The 16,578-nt window shown below is 56.9% G+C and overlaps 7 protein-coding genes across 7 annotated transcripts; 6 read left to right on the forward strand and 1 right to left on the reverse strand.

Annotated features, from left to right (window-relative positions):
* Positions 1-709: 709 nt before the first annotated feature.
* K452DRAFT_252669 (uncharacterized protein) lies at positions 710-3,229 on the forward strand. The gene is made up of 2 exons (XM_033538256.1): positions 710-1,192; positions 1,264-3,229. Exons 1-2 carry the CDS (start codon positions 994-996, stop codon positions 2,928-2,930), a joined length of 1,866 nt encoding a protein of 621 aa, XP_033396493.1. The 5' UTR covers positions 710-993; the 3' UTR covers positions 2,931-3,229.
* An 830-nt stretch (positions 3,230-4,059) lies between these two features.
* K452DRAFT_319647 (uncharacterized protein) lies at positions 4,060-4,506 on the forward strand (the record flags this gene model as incomplete). Its single annotated transcript, XM_033544252.1, has 2 exons — positions 4,060-4,223; positions 4,336-4,506. Coding segments are annotated over 2 exons (335 nt in total), but the record flags the coding sequence as incomplete, so codon positions are not given.
* Positions 4,507-5,198: 692 nt separating this feature from the next.
* K452DRAFT_359777 (uncharacterized protein) lies at positions 5,199-8,861 on the reverse strand. The gene is made up of 6 exons (XM_033546297.1): positions 8,683-8,861; positions 8,174-8,567; positions 7,979-8,122; positions 6,972-7,816; positions 6,158-6,922; positions 5,199-6,108 (listed from the first exon to the last, which is right to left on the reverse strand). Exons 1-6 carry the CDS (start codon positions 8,824-8,826, stop codon positions 5,416-5,418), a joined length of 2,985 nt encoding a protein of 994 aa, XP_033396495.1. The 5' UTR covers positions 8,827-8,861; the 3' UTR covers positions 5,199-5,415.
* Positions 8,862-9,290: 429 nt separating this feature from the next.
* K452DRAFT_288866 (uncharacterized protein) lies at positions 9,291-10,079 on the forward strand. The gene is made up of 3 exons (XM_033540741.1): positions 9,291-9,410; positions 9,462-9,898; positions 9,950-10,079. The coding sequence occupies exons 1-3, from the start codon at positions 9,375-9,377 to the stop codon at positions 9,969-9,971; spliced, it is 495 nt and encodes a 164-aa protein (XP_033396496.1). The 5' UTR covers positions 9,291-9,374; the 3' UTR covers positions 9,972-10,079.
* An 860-nt stretch (positions 10,080-10,939) lies between these two features.
* On the forward strand, positions 10,940-13,034 carry K452DRAFT_335105 (uncharacterized protein; the record flags this gene model as incomplete). Its single annotated transcript, XM_033545215.1, has 3 exons — positions 10,940-11,200; positions 11,266-11,673; positions 11,710-13,034. 3 exons carry the CDS (start codon positions 10,940-10,942, stop codon positions 12,865-12,867), a joined length of 1,827 nt encoding a protein of 608 aa, XP_033396497.1. The 3' UTR covers positions 12,868-13,034.
* A 688-nt stretch (positions 13,035-13,722) lies between these two features.
* Positions 13,723-14,472, forward strand: K452DRAFT_288867 (uncharacterized protein). Its single transcript, XM_033540742.1, has one exon. The coding sequence runs from the start codon at positions 13,765-13,767 to the stop codon at positions 14,296-14,298; it is 534 nt and encodes a 177-aa protein (XP_033396498.1). The 5' UTR covers positions 13,723-13,764; the 3' UTR covers positions 14,299-14,472.
* A 570-nt stretch (positions 14,473-15,042) lies between these two features.
* K452DRAFT_309880 (uncharacterized protein) lies at positions 15,043-16,359 on the forward strand (the record flags this gene model as incomplete). Its single annotated transcript, XM_033543281.1, has 1 exon — positions 15,043-16,359. One exon carries the CDS (start codon positions 15,043-15,045, stop codon positions 16,357-16,359), a length of 1,317 nt encoding a protein of 438 aa, XP_033396499.1.
* Between the last annotated feature and the right edge of the window lie 219 nt (positions 16,360-16,578).

Consider the following 16,578-nt stretch of genomic DNA (forward strand, 5'->3'; position numbering starts at 1 on the left):
CCTCGCTCTTTTAGAAAACAATGTCTAATATCTCATTAGTATGAGTTCTATCGCGGGAAGCCACAGGTTTAAAAATTGAATCTCCCCGTCACCATGAAGCGAAATTCACCACCCAGCGAAACAGTGAAGAATACAAGCAGTCCCTACAGAATGCTCCTTGGCTAGCTACAGACCCGAGCTCTACATCGAGCGAAAAGATCTTAGAGCACGCACATACGAGAAACATCATTATCTAAGAGATCTGTGATGAGATTGACGGCGGTTGGCTGACAAAGACCGGACAGACAACCTCGTAGGGACGCAACGTCACCGCAAACATCCGTCTCAAAGGCCAGCAGCTGGCTTCAGAGCGCATCTGCCGACAATGTACCATGGAACCGGCGGGAATATGCCCGTGGATCATCCGTTTGTACCGTGCGAAGAGCGGTCAACGGGCATATCGGAGGACGGAGGCAAAAAAGCTGGGCGGAAACGACAGCTAACACCAAGCACAAGGACGAATTCGATTGATGGAGGTTTCTCAGGACGGGGTTAATTGATTTGGAGGCCATGTGAATGTCAAAGTCAGAGTGTCAAACAGCCGAGTCCCCTGCAGATCCCTGATTCAGCGGGCTCCAAGGCTAAGCCGAAAGCGGGGGCCACGCGAGGCGCCGGCCTGGCAGGCTGGCGACTCTGGCCGCGACCATGTCTTACAAAAGCAAGCACCCACGCCTCCAACCCGCGCGACGCCCCATCCCTTCTCGTCCGCAGCCCGCAGACTGGTCGGTCGGAGCCCCAACCCGCTTCTGCCACCTCCCTCTCTCATCGCTTCCGCGGACCCAATCAGCGATGTTACCGTAGCCTCGACCGCCGAAGCATCCGCCGCAGCTTCACCTCCGCGCGACCATCCAGCCGCATCCATCCCTACGCATCTTTTGCCCCAACGACTCCTGAGCCCTCCCAGGCTTCCGTGCAGCGCGCTCTGCCAACAAACACACCTCACGCGGCCGTAGCATGGCCACGCTCGCCTCCGACTCTCCTCCGCCCTCCCCGTCCTACACCATGCGGCGAAAGAGCCTGGCGCGGAAGTGCGAGCGCTACATCTGTGGTGTTTTCTCATATTTCCCGCTGGCCATCGTATATGGCCTCACGACGTGGGCAGTATGGGTGTCAACCCAAATCGACATGCTCGAGACTAAAACCAAATCGAAAAGTAAGGGGATCTGCGCGCAGGATCGTTTGGCTACCGTCATGCTGCAATACTAACAGGCTGTGAGTATTTAGGTCATACATCTGCCGTGCTAGCTGTGATTTTCTATGCTATGCTTAATTGGTGCTACACCACCGCCGTCTTTACCGACCCTGGTTCCCCGATTGATACGACCAAATCCGGCTACAGCTCCTTGCCGACCCAGGAAGTATCACGACCTTACACTTCGTTTACCGTCAAGTCCACTGGCGAGCTGCGATTCTGCAAAAAGTGTCAGACGAGGAAACCGGACCGCGCGCATCACTGCTCCACCTGCAAGCGCTGCGTTCTGAAGATGGACCATCATTGCCCGTGGCTCGCCACGTGCGTTGGACTTAGAAACTACAAACCATTCCTGCTATTCCTCGTATACCTGTCCATTTTCTGCTGGATATCCTTCGCGGCGTCCGGGGGCTGGTGCTGGAATGAGTTTACCAACGACTCATACATGGACAACCTGATGCCAGTCAACTATATTGTTCTGGCTGTCATCTCAGGTATCGTGGGATTGGTCATTACAGGCTTCACAGCTTGGCACATCATGCTCGCCGCACGCGGCACGACCACGATCGAAAGCCTGGAGAAGACGCGCTATCTTTCACCACTCCGCAAGTCGAAACAGCAATTCAACGCTCATCACGGTCAACGCAACTATGTCGATGGAGATATAGAACCCCGCACCAGTATTGGAGACGCCATTATGGAAGTGCCAGGTGTGACACGCCCTGAGGAGGGCGAGGAGTACTCCATGCGCAACTCCCCGGCCGAACGATCGCTGCGTCGCAACTGGGCCGAGGTGGAAGCTCAACGAGAGCGCGACCGCTACAATGAATATCTGGAAGAGCTGGACAGCGAGAAACTGCCCAATGCGTTCGATCTCGGCTGGAAGCGGAACATGATGCACGTTCTCGGCGAGAACCGGATTTTGTGGTTCCTGCCGATCTGTAACACTACCGGTGATGGTTGGCAGTGGGAGGCTTCGCAAAAATGGGTTGCAGAGCGCGAGCGCATCGCAGAGGAGCGCTTCACGCAGATGCAGAGGCAAAAGGACCGCGAGCGGGCTGCAGGCTGGGGCATTGACAGTCCGCCACGCCGGGCTAGCCCGCCCCCTCGGATCTCCTACACGGTTTCGAACAACCGGAACTCATGGGGCAGCATTCCGACCAAGCAAAAGCGGGACAGCAGGTTCCTGATGACGAGCGATGGCCTAGCAACGGTGCCCCTGGCCGGGCGAAGGAGTCCCAACAAGGCCGACCAAATCTTAGGCCGCGCACCAGGATTGTACTCTGATGATCCGCTGGCCGACAGCATGGGCATGGGCGTGCAAATGCAGAACATGCCGCCACGACGCAGCATCTACGGCGACCTAGAAGACGACGATGACGATGACGATTACGAAGACAGCTCCGACGAAGGACCCGCGACGGCGGAGCTGGCAGAGGCACGACGCAAGGCTTCTCTCGCGCTGGCCCAGGCTCAGCTCGAAGGCCGCAGGCCTAGCAGGGCGGAAATCAAGGCTGAAATGAAGGCCGCAGCGGCAGAGGCGACGTCGACGACGGCGACGGCTGCGGCCACGACGACGACAACGGCGGAAAACTGGAACGACGTCCCGGACGACATGTTCAGTGCAGCGGGCAAGGCGCGTGCGGCGGTGCGCAAGAAGAGGGCTGAGGAGGAGTGGCAGGAATGGGGACCATCGTGAGCAACAGCGGCATTTTTCTTCTTCGTGCTTGCATGCTTCGACGATAGAGGCCTTGCGGGTGGAGTTGTCGATGGGGTTGGAAATGTAGGTGCGACCTGAGCATTTGTTGGCGTTTCCCGGACTGGTGGAAGACAGGTATGTGCGTCGTGGTTTAGCCTGTATTGCCCTATGAATCTTTAACTGTCATACTTTTTCTTCTTCTGTGTTCTCTTCTCTGTGCTTTCTGCGAATGAAGGTGTTGGTAAGTCTGAATCAAGGGTTCCTGCACATGGCTTAGCGCCTTGGCGTCTTGCTGGAACAATATCAACGTTCTTCCTGAACAATGCTCTTCACTTCATCACTGCTGTCCTTGTGAGGGCGCTGGGATCGTTGGGAATCACGGTTGATGCGAAGTCTCGTCTACGGTAGGTTTGCTGCTTTTTTTTATTGCCGTCTGTGGGTATGAGTTAAGAGTTGTTTTCACACGGATATCTTTTAGATGTCGCTGTTTCTTCTCTCATTGGTTTCTTTACTGTCATGATGTGCACGTAGTCCTCCTACGGCAGTCTCTTTGCTGTATCAGTTATCAGGCGAAGTAACCTTGTGGCAGCCTTGCAGACATGCCTATTTTAGAGACATTTCTGCTGTTAAATTGACATCAATGGACGTTCTGCGTCTCTTGAGGTTTAAACCCAGCCTTTCCAGCGCGGATACCATTATCGCCATGCGGGTGGCGTACAGAAGTGAGGACGCCCTAGACCAGGCTTGAGCCGCATCTTCCTTGTCACAGAGCCATGAACTCTTGAGAGGAGAGGACGGGAATCTAAACTTTGAAGTGGCTGGGGCACGAGTGTATGTCCATCATTTTCAGGCGTCGAAAGAACAATCGCAACCCGCACAATCGCAACACCAAACAATTGGATCACCAACAATCTCAACGCAAGAACAATATCAAGATGACAACTGAAATGAAAGAAGAACACATTTATCTTTATCTCTTTTCTCAAAGCCAAACCAAACAACGAACAACGAACTCTGATCCACAAACCGCGATTCTCACGATCTACATACGCCCTCGACAAATCACAGACACATCAGGGTCCATTTCGAGAATCGAGAACAACCCGCTTCTTTATCCGCCACACCCGCCATGGAGAACACACACGCCGCCGGCCTGACCACCAGCCTTGTCAACCACGCCGCCGCCTATGCTCGGCGTATCCTGTTCAAGACTACCCAGCGCGGTATAAAGACACGCAAGTTCCGCGGCATCAAGCTCTCTTTCCTTCCTCACCACGAACACCTTCAATCCAAGTAAGCAAACACCACACACACACACACACACACAATCCCACAATCCCACAATCCCACATCACCATCTTCATTATCAAATAAGCATAACTGACCCCCCTCCCCACCCAACCAGCCAACCCACTATCATTCCAACCATCACAATGGCCAACCCCACGATCCTCGAGCCCGTCAACGCCGGCGCCCCGGCCCCCGAGCAGTACGAGCCCGTCAACGAGGGCCCGTCGCTCTCGCGCCCCCTGCGCGGCACCAGCGCCTGCACCGTGCAGTAGACGTCTTGCTCTGTAGCGGCACCACCAAAGGCGGCGCGCAATGCTGATGCTTCCTTCCACTGCCTCAACAACAGCAGCAACAGCATCGGCGGCAAACAGCTGCTGCAACTGCAGCAGTAATCGCGGCAACTTGCGCCGTGCCGTCTTTGACATCACCGATTGGCCAGTTCGTTGTTAGACGCCTCTTGCTTCTTTTTAGAAGAGTCGTCATCACATTCGTTTACACCCTTTTCCTTGTTTCTTTTTTTCGGATTTCTCTTTTCCTTCTTCGTCGTCTCGATTCTTCGGACAACAACCCGTTACGGAAAATCAGCAAACACCTTACACTTGCCCTTTTCTTTAGCAGCTAGTGGGGACTCCGGATCACGGTTCTTCGAGTCTCTTGTGCGTGCGCCAGACGGGCTTTCGTGGGCGTGCGTATGGCTTTTTGCTTTTTCTTTTTCTTCACTTTGCACTTATAAATAAAGGGGCGAGGGGGATGGATTCGGCGGAGTTATGTGTATGCTTCGAGGGTACATATATAGCCGTGCTTGACAAATTTGAGTCTTCCTTGCTCCTAAACTTGGTTTTCTGCGTGAAATGGATGAGCGTAGGGATGGTGTTACTGATTGTGCTCTTCGCCGCGAGATGATCGTCAGCACTTCTCTCAATCCTTGCCTTTTCAATAAGGCTTGTTGACCTCAGGAACCACAGCACGCACTTAATTTCTCATACTATAATGTTTTTTATACCATTCTCGCCTGCATACATAATGTACTAACTCATCATGAACGACTCGGGTGAGTGGTTGAATCTCCAAAGACCGTGTCATACGTGTTGCTTTGTTTGTTTGTTCTAAGTGGACCCATCCATGGTCATGAACATCGTCATACCGTTCATGCGCACTATCCCAGTGCGTGTCTCGTATACTTTTCTCCCACAGCTTAAGTGTAAACCTCCTCCGTGAAAGCGTTCAGCTGCACACCCTCCTTCGCAATATCCTCGTCCTTCAGGAACAGCAGCGGCATCTCGACCAGCATGCCGCGGACACGGCCGAGGATCTCCTTGACCTGCGCCGCACCCTCCGGGCCGGGCGCGAACTTCTCGGCCACGACGTGGCCACGCTTGTAGCGGCGCGGCTTGTCGCTGTCCTCGTCGTCCTTGTGGTCGTCGTCGTCCTTGCTTTCCTTGAAGTAGCGCTCGTAGTACTCGTCGTAATCCTTCCACGTGCGCACGCCGTCGTACGGCACGCAGTGGAACACCTCCTGGAAGGCGTCCGTGTTGCTCTTGGCCCGGCCGTTCCAGAGGTCGAGCGTCTCGTCGCTGATGGGGTCCGTGACAATCTCGTCCTCCTGCGAGCCCCAGTCGTACGTGTTCGGCACGCCGATCGGCATGTAGTTCTCGTTGGGGTTCTCAATGTCCTGAGGCACGAGGAGACCAAGGTGCTTGCGGAAGAGTTGCCTGCGGAGGGAAGCGGCGAACTTAGAGGCACGCCAGGGCTGTCCGTCCATGAGCGAGTCGACGGGGGTGGGGTCTTCGATGACGACAGCAATCTCAGAGTCGTGGTCACCGAGCTGAGAGCGGTCGTTGAGGTTGGCAGAGCCGCAGATGACGATGCGGTCGTCGGCAATGAGCAGCTAGTCTAGGTCAATTTGACGTCTCTTGTGCCTTGTTGAGAACTCTTACCTTGGAGTGAATGTACAACTCCTCCGAGACGAAAGCATCAATCTCATCCACGTTACCGTGCTCCCACGGAACATTCCTGAGATCCTCGCCGCCGAGCATGTAGCAGGAGCTGACGGTATCCCAGCGGCCGGTACCAAGACCTTGGTGCCTGCCAGCGCGCTCCGCTCCCTCCTGGTACTGGCCGTAGCGCTCATCGGCCTCTTGGCCATCATCGCCGTACGCGGGGTTCTCAGAGCGCCTAGGCGGTTCGTCACCGTAACGAGGCGCGTCCTCGCCGTAGTTCTCTTGGTAGCCACCGCCATACTCGACATCGTGCTGGCGACGAGCCTCCTCGTACTGGACACCGCCCTTGTCCTCAGCCTCCTTCATGGCAGCGCTGACGTTGATCCTGTCGTAAGTACGGAGGTTGTAGAAGCGGATGTAGTCCATGGGGTTGACACCCTCCTTGGCAATCTGCTCGTAGATAGACTTGCCATGACCGCGGTTGATGGAGTTGTACTGAAACTCCATGATAGCGCGAGTGCTGAGAGCCTCGTCGGTGCGAAGGTCACCGGGGAAGGCGGGAACAGCGGGGATCATGACAATCATCTTCCACTTCTCACCGTTCCTGGCGGCGCGCAGGACACGCTCGACCATGGCGGCACCAATCTTGTTCTTGACAGCCTTGGCATCGTCGCAAGTGGCGGTGATGAAGAACTGGTTCTCGATGTAGATGAAATGCTTGCTGTTCCTGATGATCTCAACGTAGGCGTTTTGGATGGAGTGCTAGAACCATTAGTCACCAGATCTCCTAGCAGGTACCGTGTATACTTACCTCAATCTCAACACCGTGGCTCCACTTGGCGCAGCTACGAGTCAACTGGATGTTCGACGGTCCGGTAGGAGAGTTGTCTCCACCACCGCGCTGCTCACCACCCTGGTGAGGGCGGAAGCCGAACCGTTCCTCTTCCTGCTCAAAGCGGTCGCTCACACGCTCACGGAAGGTGTGGCCGCGAGGAGGGTGCTGAGGCTCCTCTCCGTAGGCGAGACCCTCGTCATAGCCCTCTCCGCCAGACTGAGCTCCGGAGCCGGTAAGCGACAAGCGCTTGTACCTGTCATCCTCGCGGATCTTGTACTTCTCGTGGTAGATGAAGTTCCAGCGCTGGACAAAGTGGTTCTTGAGATCGTGCACGACAGGGCCGCTGATGCAGAGGGAAACATCAGACCATCCCATACGCGAGCTCACAGTGCGGTCCAGCTTGTTGTTCTGCCAGTTGGCAACGTCTTGGAAGTCCATGATACGCGCGTTGTTGAAATCCTGACCAGGGAAGATAATGTCGTCAAGGTTGCCAGGGTGGGCATCAGCGATGGAGTGCTGGTTGGTGTCCCAACGGCCATAGCAGAGATCCAGGCCTCCCATGAACGCAATGTGACCATCGATAAGGCAGAGCTTCTCGTGGTGCGCCCAGTACAGGACGGTGTCTTCGTGCATACCGTAGAGGGCCTTGAGGGTGTCACCTGGCAGCTTCGAAGCGGCATCCGCGCTAAGGCTGATGTTCTTGAAAGCATCAATGAACTCTTGTGTGACAGTCTGGCGATCGGGCAGATGGTCGGGGTGGCGGAAAACGGCAATGTTGGGGTGGAGCTTCTCCAAGTGGTGCTTGGTGTGGGCAGAAGACACTGTAAGAGGAGGGGCAATCAGCGGGTCCGTTGCCTCTACATGTTCCAAAGATTTGAAAATAACATCCAGTCCCCAACGAGTGAGGAATCTAGTGAATGGGTCCGTCGACCGAGGGAGAAAAGAATGGAGGTAGTCCGGAACTACCGGATTCAAGTACTTACGGGTAAGCGCCTGCGTCACCTCCTTGTAGACGATAATGTTGACCTTGACGCCCCGCGAAGCGGCAGCCTCAAGCATGCGGTCAATTCTGTACTGCTCGTTCCTCGCAGGAGGACGACGCAGGTACAGCTCGGGAGAGAGCCACCCTAACAATCATTAGCCATTGACCTCGCGTCGGTAGAGCAATGCCGTCTTACAGTCGAGAATCCAAATGGACTCCCTGGCCTTCTCGAGAGCCTCCGAGACAGCCCACATGTAGCCGCAGGCATCGACGAACCACTTGATGTCGTTGTCGTGACGCTGAGGGGCAAAGCTGAGGAAGCGATGGTCGGAGTGGTTCCCATCGCCCTGACCTTGCTGCTGACCAGCGCCAGCGGCGTTGTACTCGCCCTCGTTGCCGCCCTCATTGTGCTGCTGCTGCTCCTGCTGCTGCTGCCCCTCATCACCGCCGCCGGTGAACGACTCCTTCAGGTCGTGCAGACCCTCGTGGACCTTGTGGAAGAAAGACGACATTCCGGTGGGTGTCGGTCTCGAGAATGAATGAGATGCGGACCCTCCGGATACGTTGGAGGAGTGAGGATGGTTATAAGCCTGGGATACGAGACAGACAGCACGGTCAGTGACCTGAAACGATTCATGACAAGGTACACGCACGCAACGGAGGCGGCTGTGTTGGCGGTCAAGATGCACGCGGCGGGGTACTCACAGGTTGCTGGTCTGCACCAGGCCTCTGACGCCCCAGAAAGTGTCGGCCTATGTCGCCGATGAAGCCGCGCTCGCCCTCCTCACCATCGCTGCCATGATACTCGCCGTATGCGAGGTGGTGATCGTCGTCATCGTAGCCGGACATTGTTCTGCTGGCTGCTGGACAACGGCAGCTCTTCGGCGGCCAGGTGTGACACTGACAGGCCCGCGAAACGGGCGGTAACGCGGTGGGGCAGAGCAGCCAGCTCTACCCCACATCTCACCAGCTGCAAGGGAAGCTTCCACAGCCGCATAGCCGGAGCTCATGGCCTTCCTTATGCTTCATCAGCAAGCCGACAACTCCCGTCAACATCTCCCGGCTTCATCATCGTGGCTTGCCTGCCAACCTGATTGCCCGCCTCTGGACCCTGGCGATCGCGGCTGCTGTGGGGATCAATGACAAAACATCCGCCTGCGATGAGGTCAGCCACTGTTGAGGGCGAGGTACAAAGCTACCGTCTACCCTGCTACCCCTCTTTCCTGCATCTCTATACCATTGAGCCGGTTCCCGTGTGATTCATCCAGTCAATTGCCATCATGTCTTTCTTGCTTCCCGCCAGACTCGCTCCCCGCGCTATTGCGCCCCTCTCCGCAAGACTCGCTCGTCCTGCCTTCAGCTCCAGCATCCGGCAATTCCATCAATCTTCTGCCAGCATGGCTTCTTCCGAGTATCCCATTGCGACCCTTGATGTAGAGCCCCTCGACTTCCTTCTTATGGCGACTGCGCGCTAACAGCATCAGTCGTCGCTGATTCCGAAGCTTCCGGCTTCTTCTCCCACCCTTTTCGAAGCAAAGAAGGCCAAAAACCTCTCCTTTGAGGAAATCGCGAAGAAGCTTGGGCGTGAGGAGGTTGCCGTGGCCGCGCTCTTCTACGGTCAGGCCAAGGCCTCGCCCGAGGACATCAAGAACCTGTCTGAGCTTCTCTCCATCCCCGTCGAGAAGCTTGAGAGCCAGCTCTCTGGTTGGCCCGACCGTGGCCGTATCATCGACATGCCCCCCAAGGACCCTCTTGTTTACCGTCTGTATGAGGTTGTCCAGAACTACGGCTACGCGTACAAGGCAATTCTCAACGAGAAGTTTGGTGATGGTATTATGAGCGCCATTACCTTTTCCACCAAGGTTGAGAAGGAGAAGGACGAGAAGGGTGAATGGGCTGTCATCACTCTACGTGGCAAGTGGTATGTTGAAAAACCTCCCTTGTTTTTCGAGCGCAGCTGATAAACCCACAGGCTCCCTTACAACCGCTTCTAAACGCCGTAATAATATGTAATTGATGATATCCGTCTACATATCCCGTGAATGCTGTCAGAATACTCGGGATAGTTAGTTGTAGATTTGGAGATAATGAATTTGTTCGGTATTCAAGCCTCGTCCCTTGTGTTTGTCTCTGCGCGGATCACTTCGCGCCCGAAGGATGATGGGCAGAACATGGCCAATCGCCTGCACACGGATCGACAAGGGTATTGACCAGCCCTTGTACCTGAGGCTGAGCTGCCGAAATCTTGGATCCATCTGCGCGCTGCCCGGACGGTTGCCTCGGCCCGTCCCGCTTGGATCCATCGATTCTTTCGATCCGGATCCCTGCATTAGCCGGAGCCCGCTCCGATCCGTCTTAATATGGAAGTTGGATGAAGAAGCTATGAGATGCAGTAACAAGTCTCAGCGATAGGGCAGATACTCGCGACACTGATAGAGATGTTCTATAAATAAAGGAGGCGGGTATAAGACAATGGTGTTTATGGTGCGTCAAAAGCAGAGCCGCAACTCGCAACTTCCTAAATGGGGGGTGGGTATTCTTTAATATATATGTATCTCGAATCAGTGCTGAACTTTCACAATCAGTTGAGTTGCTTGACCGCTTTTCTACGATTTTGTTGTGTTGTGTTCCTTGTGCTTTCCTTTCCGGGTCCCTTCATTTTTCAAGACTACCCGCTACTCGTTCAATTACTTCTCTTCCAAACCATTTCTTGCTTACCTTGGTACCACTCCACCCGCTACCAAGGTACCACGTCCGTCATCTGCCTACTGCCTGCCTGCTGCCCGCCTGCTGCCCGCCTGGCGCCCATCCGTCGCTGTTCCCGCCGCTCTTCAGATAGTTTTCTTCGGTACCACCATCGGTCACCACTGCACGCTCACATCTTCTTCACGTCTCCATCCCCTCAACACCTCTGTCCTCCCAACACCATACAGCTGCCAACCTCACTGCCATCACCATCACCATGGTCGTGCCACTGCAGCCGATCAGACAACATGTGTGCGCCAAAGAGGGCTGCGCCGCTTCGTTCAACAACCTCAAGGAGCTTCACAGTCACATGAAGCGCGAAGATGATCACGACTACTGCGAAAAGTGCAGGTTCTTGGCTCAGGACTGGGACAGCCTCATTGCTCACAAGATCAACTCACCTGTCATTCACCTTTGCTGCAAGTTCTGCGGCGAAGACTTCAAGACGACGAGTGGTCGTGACAGACACGTCAGACAGGTGAGTACACTACCTAAGTTCACTTCACCTTTGCGCGCGCAAGCTTTCAACTGACTAGGTGACAGAGGCATCCCGTTGACCAAGACCTTCGCTGTCCTGGCTGCGGCGAGCACTTCATCCGCGCCGCCGCTCTCACCGAGCACCTCGAGTTCGATCACTGCCCGAAGATCAGAGCTGCCCAGTTCAAGAGCAACCTTCAGCACAAGACCATTGTTACCAAGCTGCTCCAGAACCCTGAGCATGCGGTTGCCAAGCTGAATGACACCTGGACCGAGGCCGCGCGCGACATAGACAACACTGGCGGCATCAAGATCGGCAACTTTATTGACGACAAGGATGAAGGTGTCTCATTGGCTGGCCATGAGGCTTTACAGAAGCCTTTGGAGCCGGAGGTCAAACCTCTTCCTGTCAATGCGCCTCGTCTCAGAGAGCGCTGGCCGGCCCTGTCCGACATAACCAGTGGTATGGGGGCAGTCTCCGTCACCGGTTCAACCTGCACTTCCAGTCAGGGTGGCGTGGGTCTTCTTTCTCGGACCCCTACACCTTCTAGGACTCCTACGCCGGCTGCATCTGTCCGTGATGCGTCTGCCCGTGCTCCCTCAGTGTCCGGCTCGGCCACCACGGAAACAACCGTCAAGAACGGCACGGCCGCCTCAAGCAAGGTCGCCTCAAGCAAAGCCTGGAAATCTGGCAAATCATCCGAAGTATTGTTCAAGGGAGCCAAGCCAACGCCTCTGAACACTGATTGGGAGGCTGCCCTCAAGGCCAAGGATGCACAATACGAGCAAGACAACTCTAACAACATGTTCCGAGTACGCTTCTGGGATCCCAACCATAGGGACTACAACCCGGAGCGGTTCTTTAACCCAGTTATCGAAAAATACTGCTGTCCACTGCCAGATTGCGATGAAATGTACGAGGAACCGTGGGTTTTAGAAGAGCATTTCAGCAGTGTCCACACGCTTCGCCAGGTTCGTTGCACGATGTGCCTAAAGCTTTTCAACAGCGTTACAGCCCTTGTTTCACACTGCGAAGCAGCCAATTCATCCTGTGGCATCTCTCACTCCAACAACTATGGTCAGGTTATCGACCAGATCTCTGGTGGTTTTCTTGGTGCGAAGAATGCAGCTCGTCCGGATCTTACTGCAGAGGATCGTCGTGATAAGATTGACCAGAAGACCGGCGAAGTGATTCGTGATTCTGGCCTCAAGATTGGCTACGTTAAATACGAGGCTACCACGCCTGCAGACTGGATGACAGAAGAACAACAAACAGTCCAGGTGGGCAGAGGCTGGAATGATGGTTCCCTCAGATCTGGTATCAACAACGCTGTTCCGCTGTCCCGGTCCCACAAGCAAGTCCACACTACGGAAAGCATTTACCCTCAGCCATTCCGTGCTCCGGCCCCAGCGAGACAGCACGCCGGCAATGTCGCAATTAGCCAGGCCGAAGGCAGCAACCAGAAAGCCAGAAACCAGAAAGAGCGCAAGGCTCAGGGCGCCAACCAATGGGCCGACCTGGTGGATCCTGCGACTTTCATGAAAAAGAGCAAAGACATGATTGTGGAGCAGCCGATGCATGTCATGCAGAGGAGTGAGGCCAGGTACATCTCTCAGGACCAGGCTGAGAATGAGGAGTGGCCGGCGCTGTCGAGCGGCGAGGAATGAGTTTGGCGACTTTTTGACTCAGCTTAAGAGCAGGCTGCATCATCTGCCGGAGGTGTCTGCTGGATGCGAGCTTTTTTCTGCGAGAAGGGCGGGCTTCTTGATGGGCGCGCAGTGGCTTGTGGCTCTTTCTCTCTTCATTTCATTTTTCTTTCTTTCTTTCTTTCTTTCTTTCTTTGAACCTTTGAGTTTTCCCTACTGGCGGAGTCGGCAGCAACATCTTCGGTGCCTCTGGAAATCTCATCAGCGGCAGGCGAATAGAAAGGGAAGTCTGGGGAAATGGGTTGGGGGATTTAATGCGGTGGCAGACTACTCGTGAGGGCGGCATCTAGGGAACGAAACAGCTGCTGCAAATGGAAGGTTAGCCCTAGAGAGTCTTGAAAATGGGAATCAAATTCAGTGATTGAGGCAATAAGGCGGCTGATGTTGGATGACAATGGCAACCTACCCATGATGCTCAAGCACGACCCGGCAACGAATCGCGACGCGCTCCCATTGGCACGAAAGCGAGTCGCGCCGAGTGATGATCGCATGCATTTCTCCAGCCCAACCTCTCGCGAGCACGCCGCACTCCAACTGCACTCCACCATCTGGGACGTCATCGGCTGCTTCAGAGGTCGGTCAATTGAACCCATCCACCCACCAAGTTCTACCTTGTGACACGTTTACGCGCAGTTCGACGGCGCTCCGAGAAAACTTCCGCCGCCACAGCGACCACGAAAGCCTCGAACGGCGTCTAGAATCGCAAACCCTTCACATCACACACATACACACACACAACCTCACCGCACAATGGCTCCTCCATCCGGCACGCCGACTCCCACGACGCCGGCGCCTCCGGACGTCGCCACGCCTTCGACGCAGACGCTGCCGGCGCCGGAGCGCGAGGGCTACGCCAAGATGGCGCACCACCTTTCGATGTGGCTGCTGGTGGCATGCCCGGTGATAGCGCTGCTGCCGCCGCGCAAGCTGGACGTGTACACGACGGGGCTCGGGGTGATGACGCTGGTGTCGGCGGAGCATCTGATGCGCGAGCGCACGGGGGGCACGCTGCTGCAGCGCGTGGGGCGGAACTTCGACACCGCCTTGACGTCGTCGTCCGACCTGCTGCCGACGGAGCGGGCACGCCAGGTGCACGAGGTGCAGCGGCGCGCCAAGGAGGAGCGCGAGGCCTTGCTGCGGGCCGATGGCAGCAACAGCGAGCGCAACGCGCTGCAGCGGGCGTGGATGGGCGGCGAGACGGAGGGGTGGAAGGAACGGAGGCTCAAGGAGGAGCGCGAGGCGATTGAGGAGGGCAGGGGCTATGGCAGTCTGATCATGGAGCAGATCTGGGAGGTGTGGAACGGGGGCAAGGCCAACGCGGAGAAGGTCGAGGATCGCGACCTGCAGCGCGAGGTGCAGCGACGCGTCGATGAGGCGGAGAGGAAGAGCTAGGTTGATTCGTTGGTTGGATTGCGCTGCGCTGCGCTGCGCTGCGCTGCGCTGGCGGGCCGCGGGCAGACCGCCATGGCCGGACGAGCCGACGACGACAGCCGCGGCCTTGGTCAGCTTGGTCAGGCGCCGCGCTGCGCAGTGCGCTATTGTACGATAGCCTGACAGCACGACGTTCCATGTACACATATTGCCCGTTTCGGGAGGCGTATTGACTCTGGCTCCGACTAGGGCGGACACGTGGTCGCGCTAGGACGGGTGACCTAAGGCCTTAGCTGGGATGCCGGCTTGACCTTTGTCGACAACACCAGCTTTGGTGGCCGGTGGCGTGGAAAAAAAATATCGTCTTCGTCATGTAGCTTAGAGGCGGTCGCCGGTTTTGCTGGTTGCTATATCGGCGGGGGGGGAGCAGCAGCTGCTGGGTATGGTGTTGCAAAAGACAGAGAGTTACTACCAACCTAGCCCTACCCACAGGATCTGCTGCTTCCTGGACCCCATCCCTGGTACGTTCACTCTGCTGACTGCTGGCATCTGGGACCGGACCATCATTCGCACGTCCCCCGCCTGTTCCTTTTCTTACGCCCTCGTGCCAGCTGCTCCAATAATCCCAAAGCCCTCCTCTCCAACCAATACGCATACCAAAACCACAATAAAAAATACATATACAAACATACAAACAACCAAAGCCAAGCCAAGCAAGAAAGCCACGAAGCAACGCAACGACACCCCAACAACAACGCCCTGGCCATGCCAAAGCGGGCGACGTCCAAGAAGCGCAAAGCCGAGTTCGAGTGCCTGCGCGCCTCGATCCAGGTCATGACCGAGGACTTTGAGCGCGAAGAGCTCGAGACGCACGTCATCCGCGGCGCGCGCCAGCTCAAGCGGCGCAAGTCGCCCGCCCGCCAGCCGCTCGCGCCCCCGCCCGAGACGCTGCTGCGCCAGCAACAGCAACAGCAACAGCAACAACATCGCTTCCCGCTCTTGGCCGTGCCCCCAAACTCCCGCGCCGAGCTCCGCGCCCACAATCTGCGCCACCTGCTCTGCTTCATCCTGCACCACGACTACGCCCAGCCGGGCCTGCGCAACGCCCTCGCCGCGCCCAAGGCCGGCAAAAACAAGAAGAATAAGACCAAGACCAGGAAGAACTCCTCCCCCACAGACACCACCGCCGACGCCGCCCCCGAGACCCCAGCATACGCGCGCCTCCCCCGCCGCCTCGCAACGCAATACTCGCCGCACAACCTCCCCCTGCAACCCTACCGCACCGCGCCGCCCCGCGCCCGCGCCGCCCTCCGCGCGCTGGTCCTGCAGCCCGCCCGCCTGCTCCGCCTGCCCCCGCACGCCGTCTGCGCCCTCGTCCGCCGCTGGCAGCGCTTCCGCCTCGGGACGGCGTACCCCGGCGCCGTCGCCGCCGTCGCCGCGTGCGATGGCCTGCCGGCCCTGGCCGCCATGCTCGCGCTCGACGCCGCGGTCGTCGTTCCCGCGCTGGCGGACCCCACGACGAGGCTCAGGTGGGAGTGTCTGGCGGGCCTGAAGGCGGTGCGCGGGCGGTATTTTGGCGGCGGCTTGGACGGCGGCCACGCAGTGGACGCCACCACTGTCGCTGCTGCTGTCTTTGACACCGACGCCGAGCACGCCTACGACTCTCCACCAGCTCCAGGCGCGGGCTACATGCGCCTCTCCCCCCTCGGCGCCCGCGTCCACGCCTCCCGCCAAACCCGCCTCAGCCGCGCGCTGGGCGCCCTGGTCGGCCGCGGCTGGACCAACGCCCTCGTCACGCGCGGCGTCGCTAAGGCTGCGCGCGGAATCAAGGCTTTAAGTCGCAGTAGTTGCGCTGGTGGCGACGAGGCCATCGCCGTCGACGTGGGCGCCGCGCACCGCCGCCGCGTCGCCGCGTTTGATATGCGCGGGTGGGTCGAGGACGTTAGGCGCAGGGAGGCGGTCGCTGCTGCCCAGGCGGCTGCTGCCGCTGCCGAGGCGCAGAGGAGTGCGTTTGAGGTCGCGCGCCCGGGCGAGGAGGAGGTCTTGTGCTTGAGGGCTTTTATGGACGAGGAGGGATATTAATGATGATGACTGATGATGACTGATGAGACATGAGACATGACGATGATACCTACCATAGATACCTGTAACGACATGACGATGACGACGATGATGATAGATACCGATGGCGATAATAGACAGATAGATAGATAGATAGATTGATTAGTACTGTAGATTGATAGCTGCTTGTTTCGTTTGTATGGTCTTAATCCAGTCTTTCCTCAAGTCTTAAACACTACT

Source organism: Aplosporella prunicola, assembly GCF_010093885.1.
Source record: "Aplosporella prunicola CBS 121167 unplaced genomic scaffold K452scaffold_16, whole genome shotgun sequence".
In the NCBI taxonomy this organism is placed as follows: domain Eukaryota; kingdom Fungi; phylum Ascomycota; class Dothideomycetes; order Botryosphaeriales; family Aplosporellaceae; genus Aplosporella; species Aplosporella prunicola.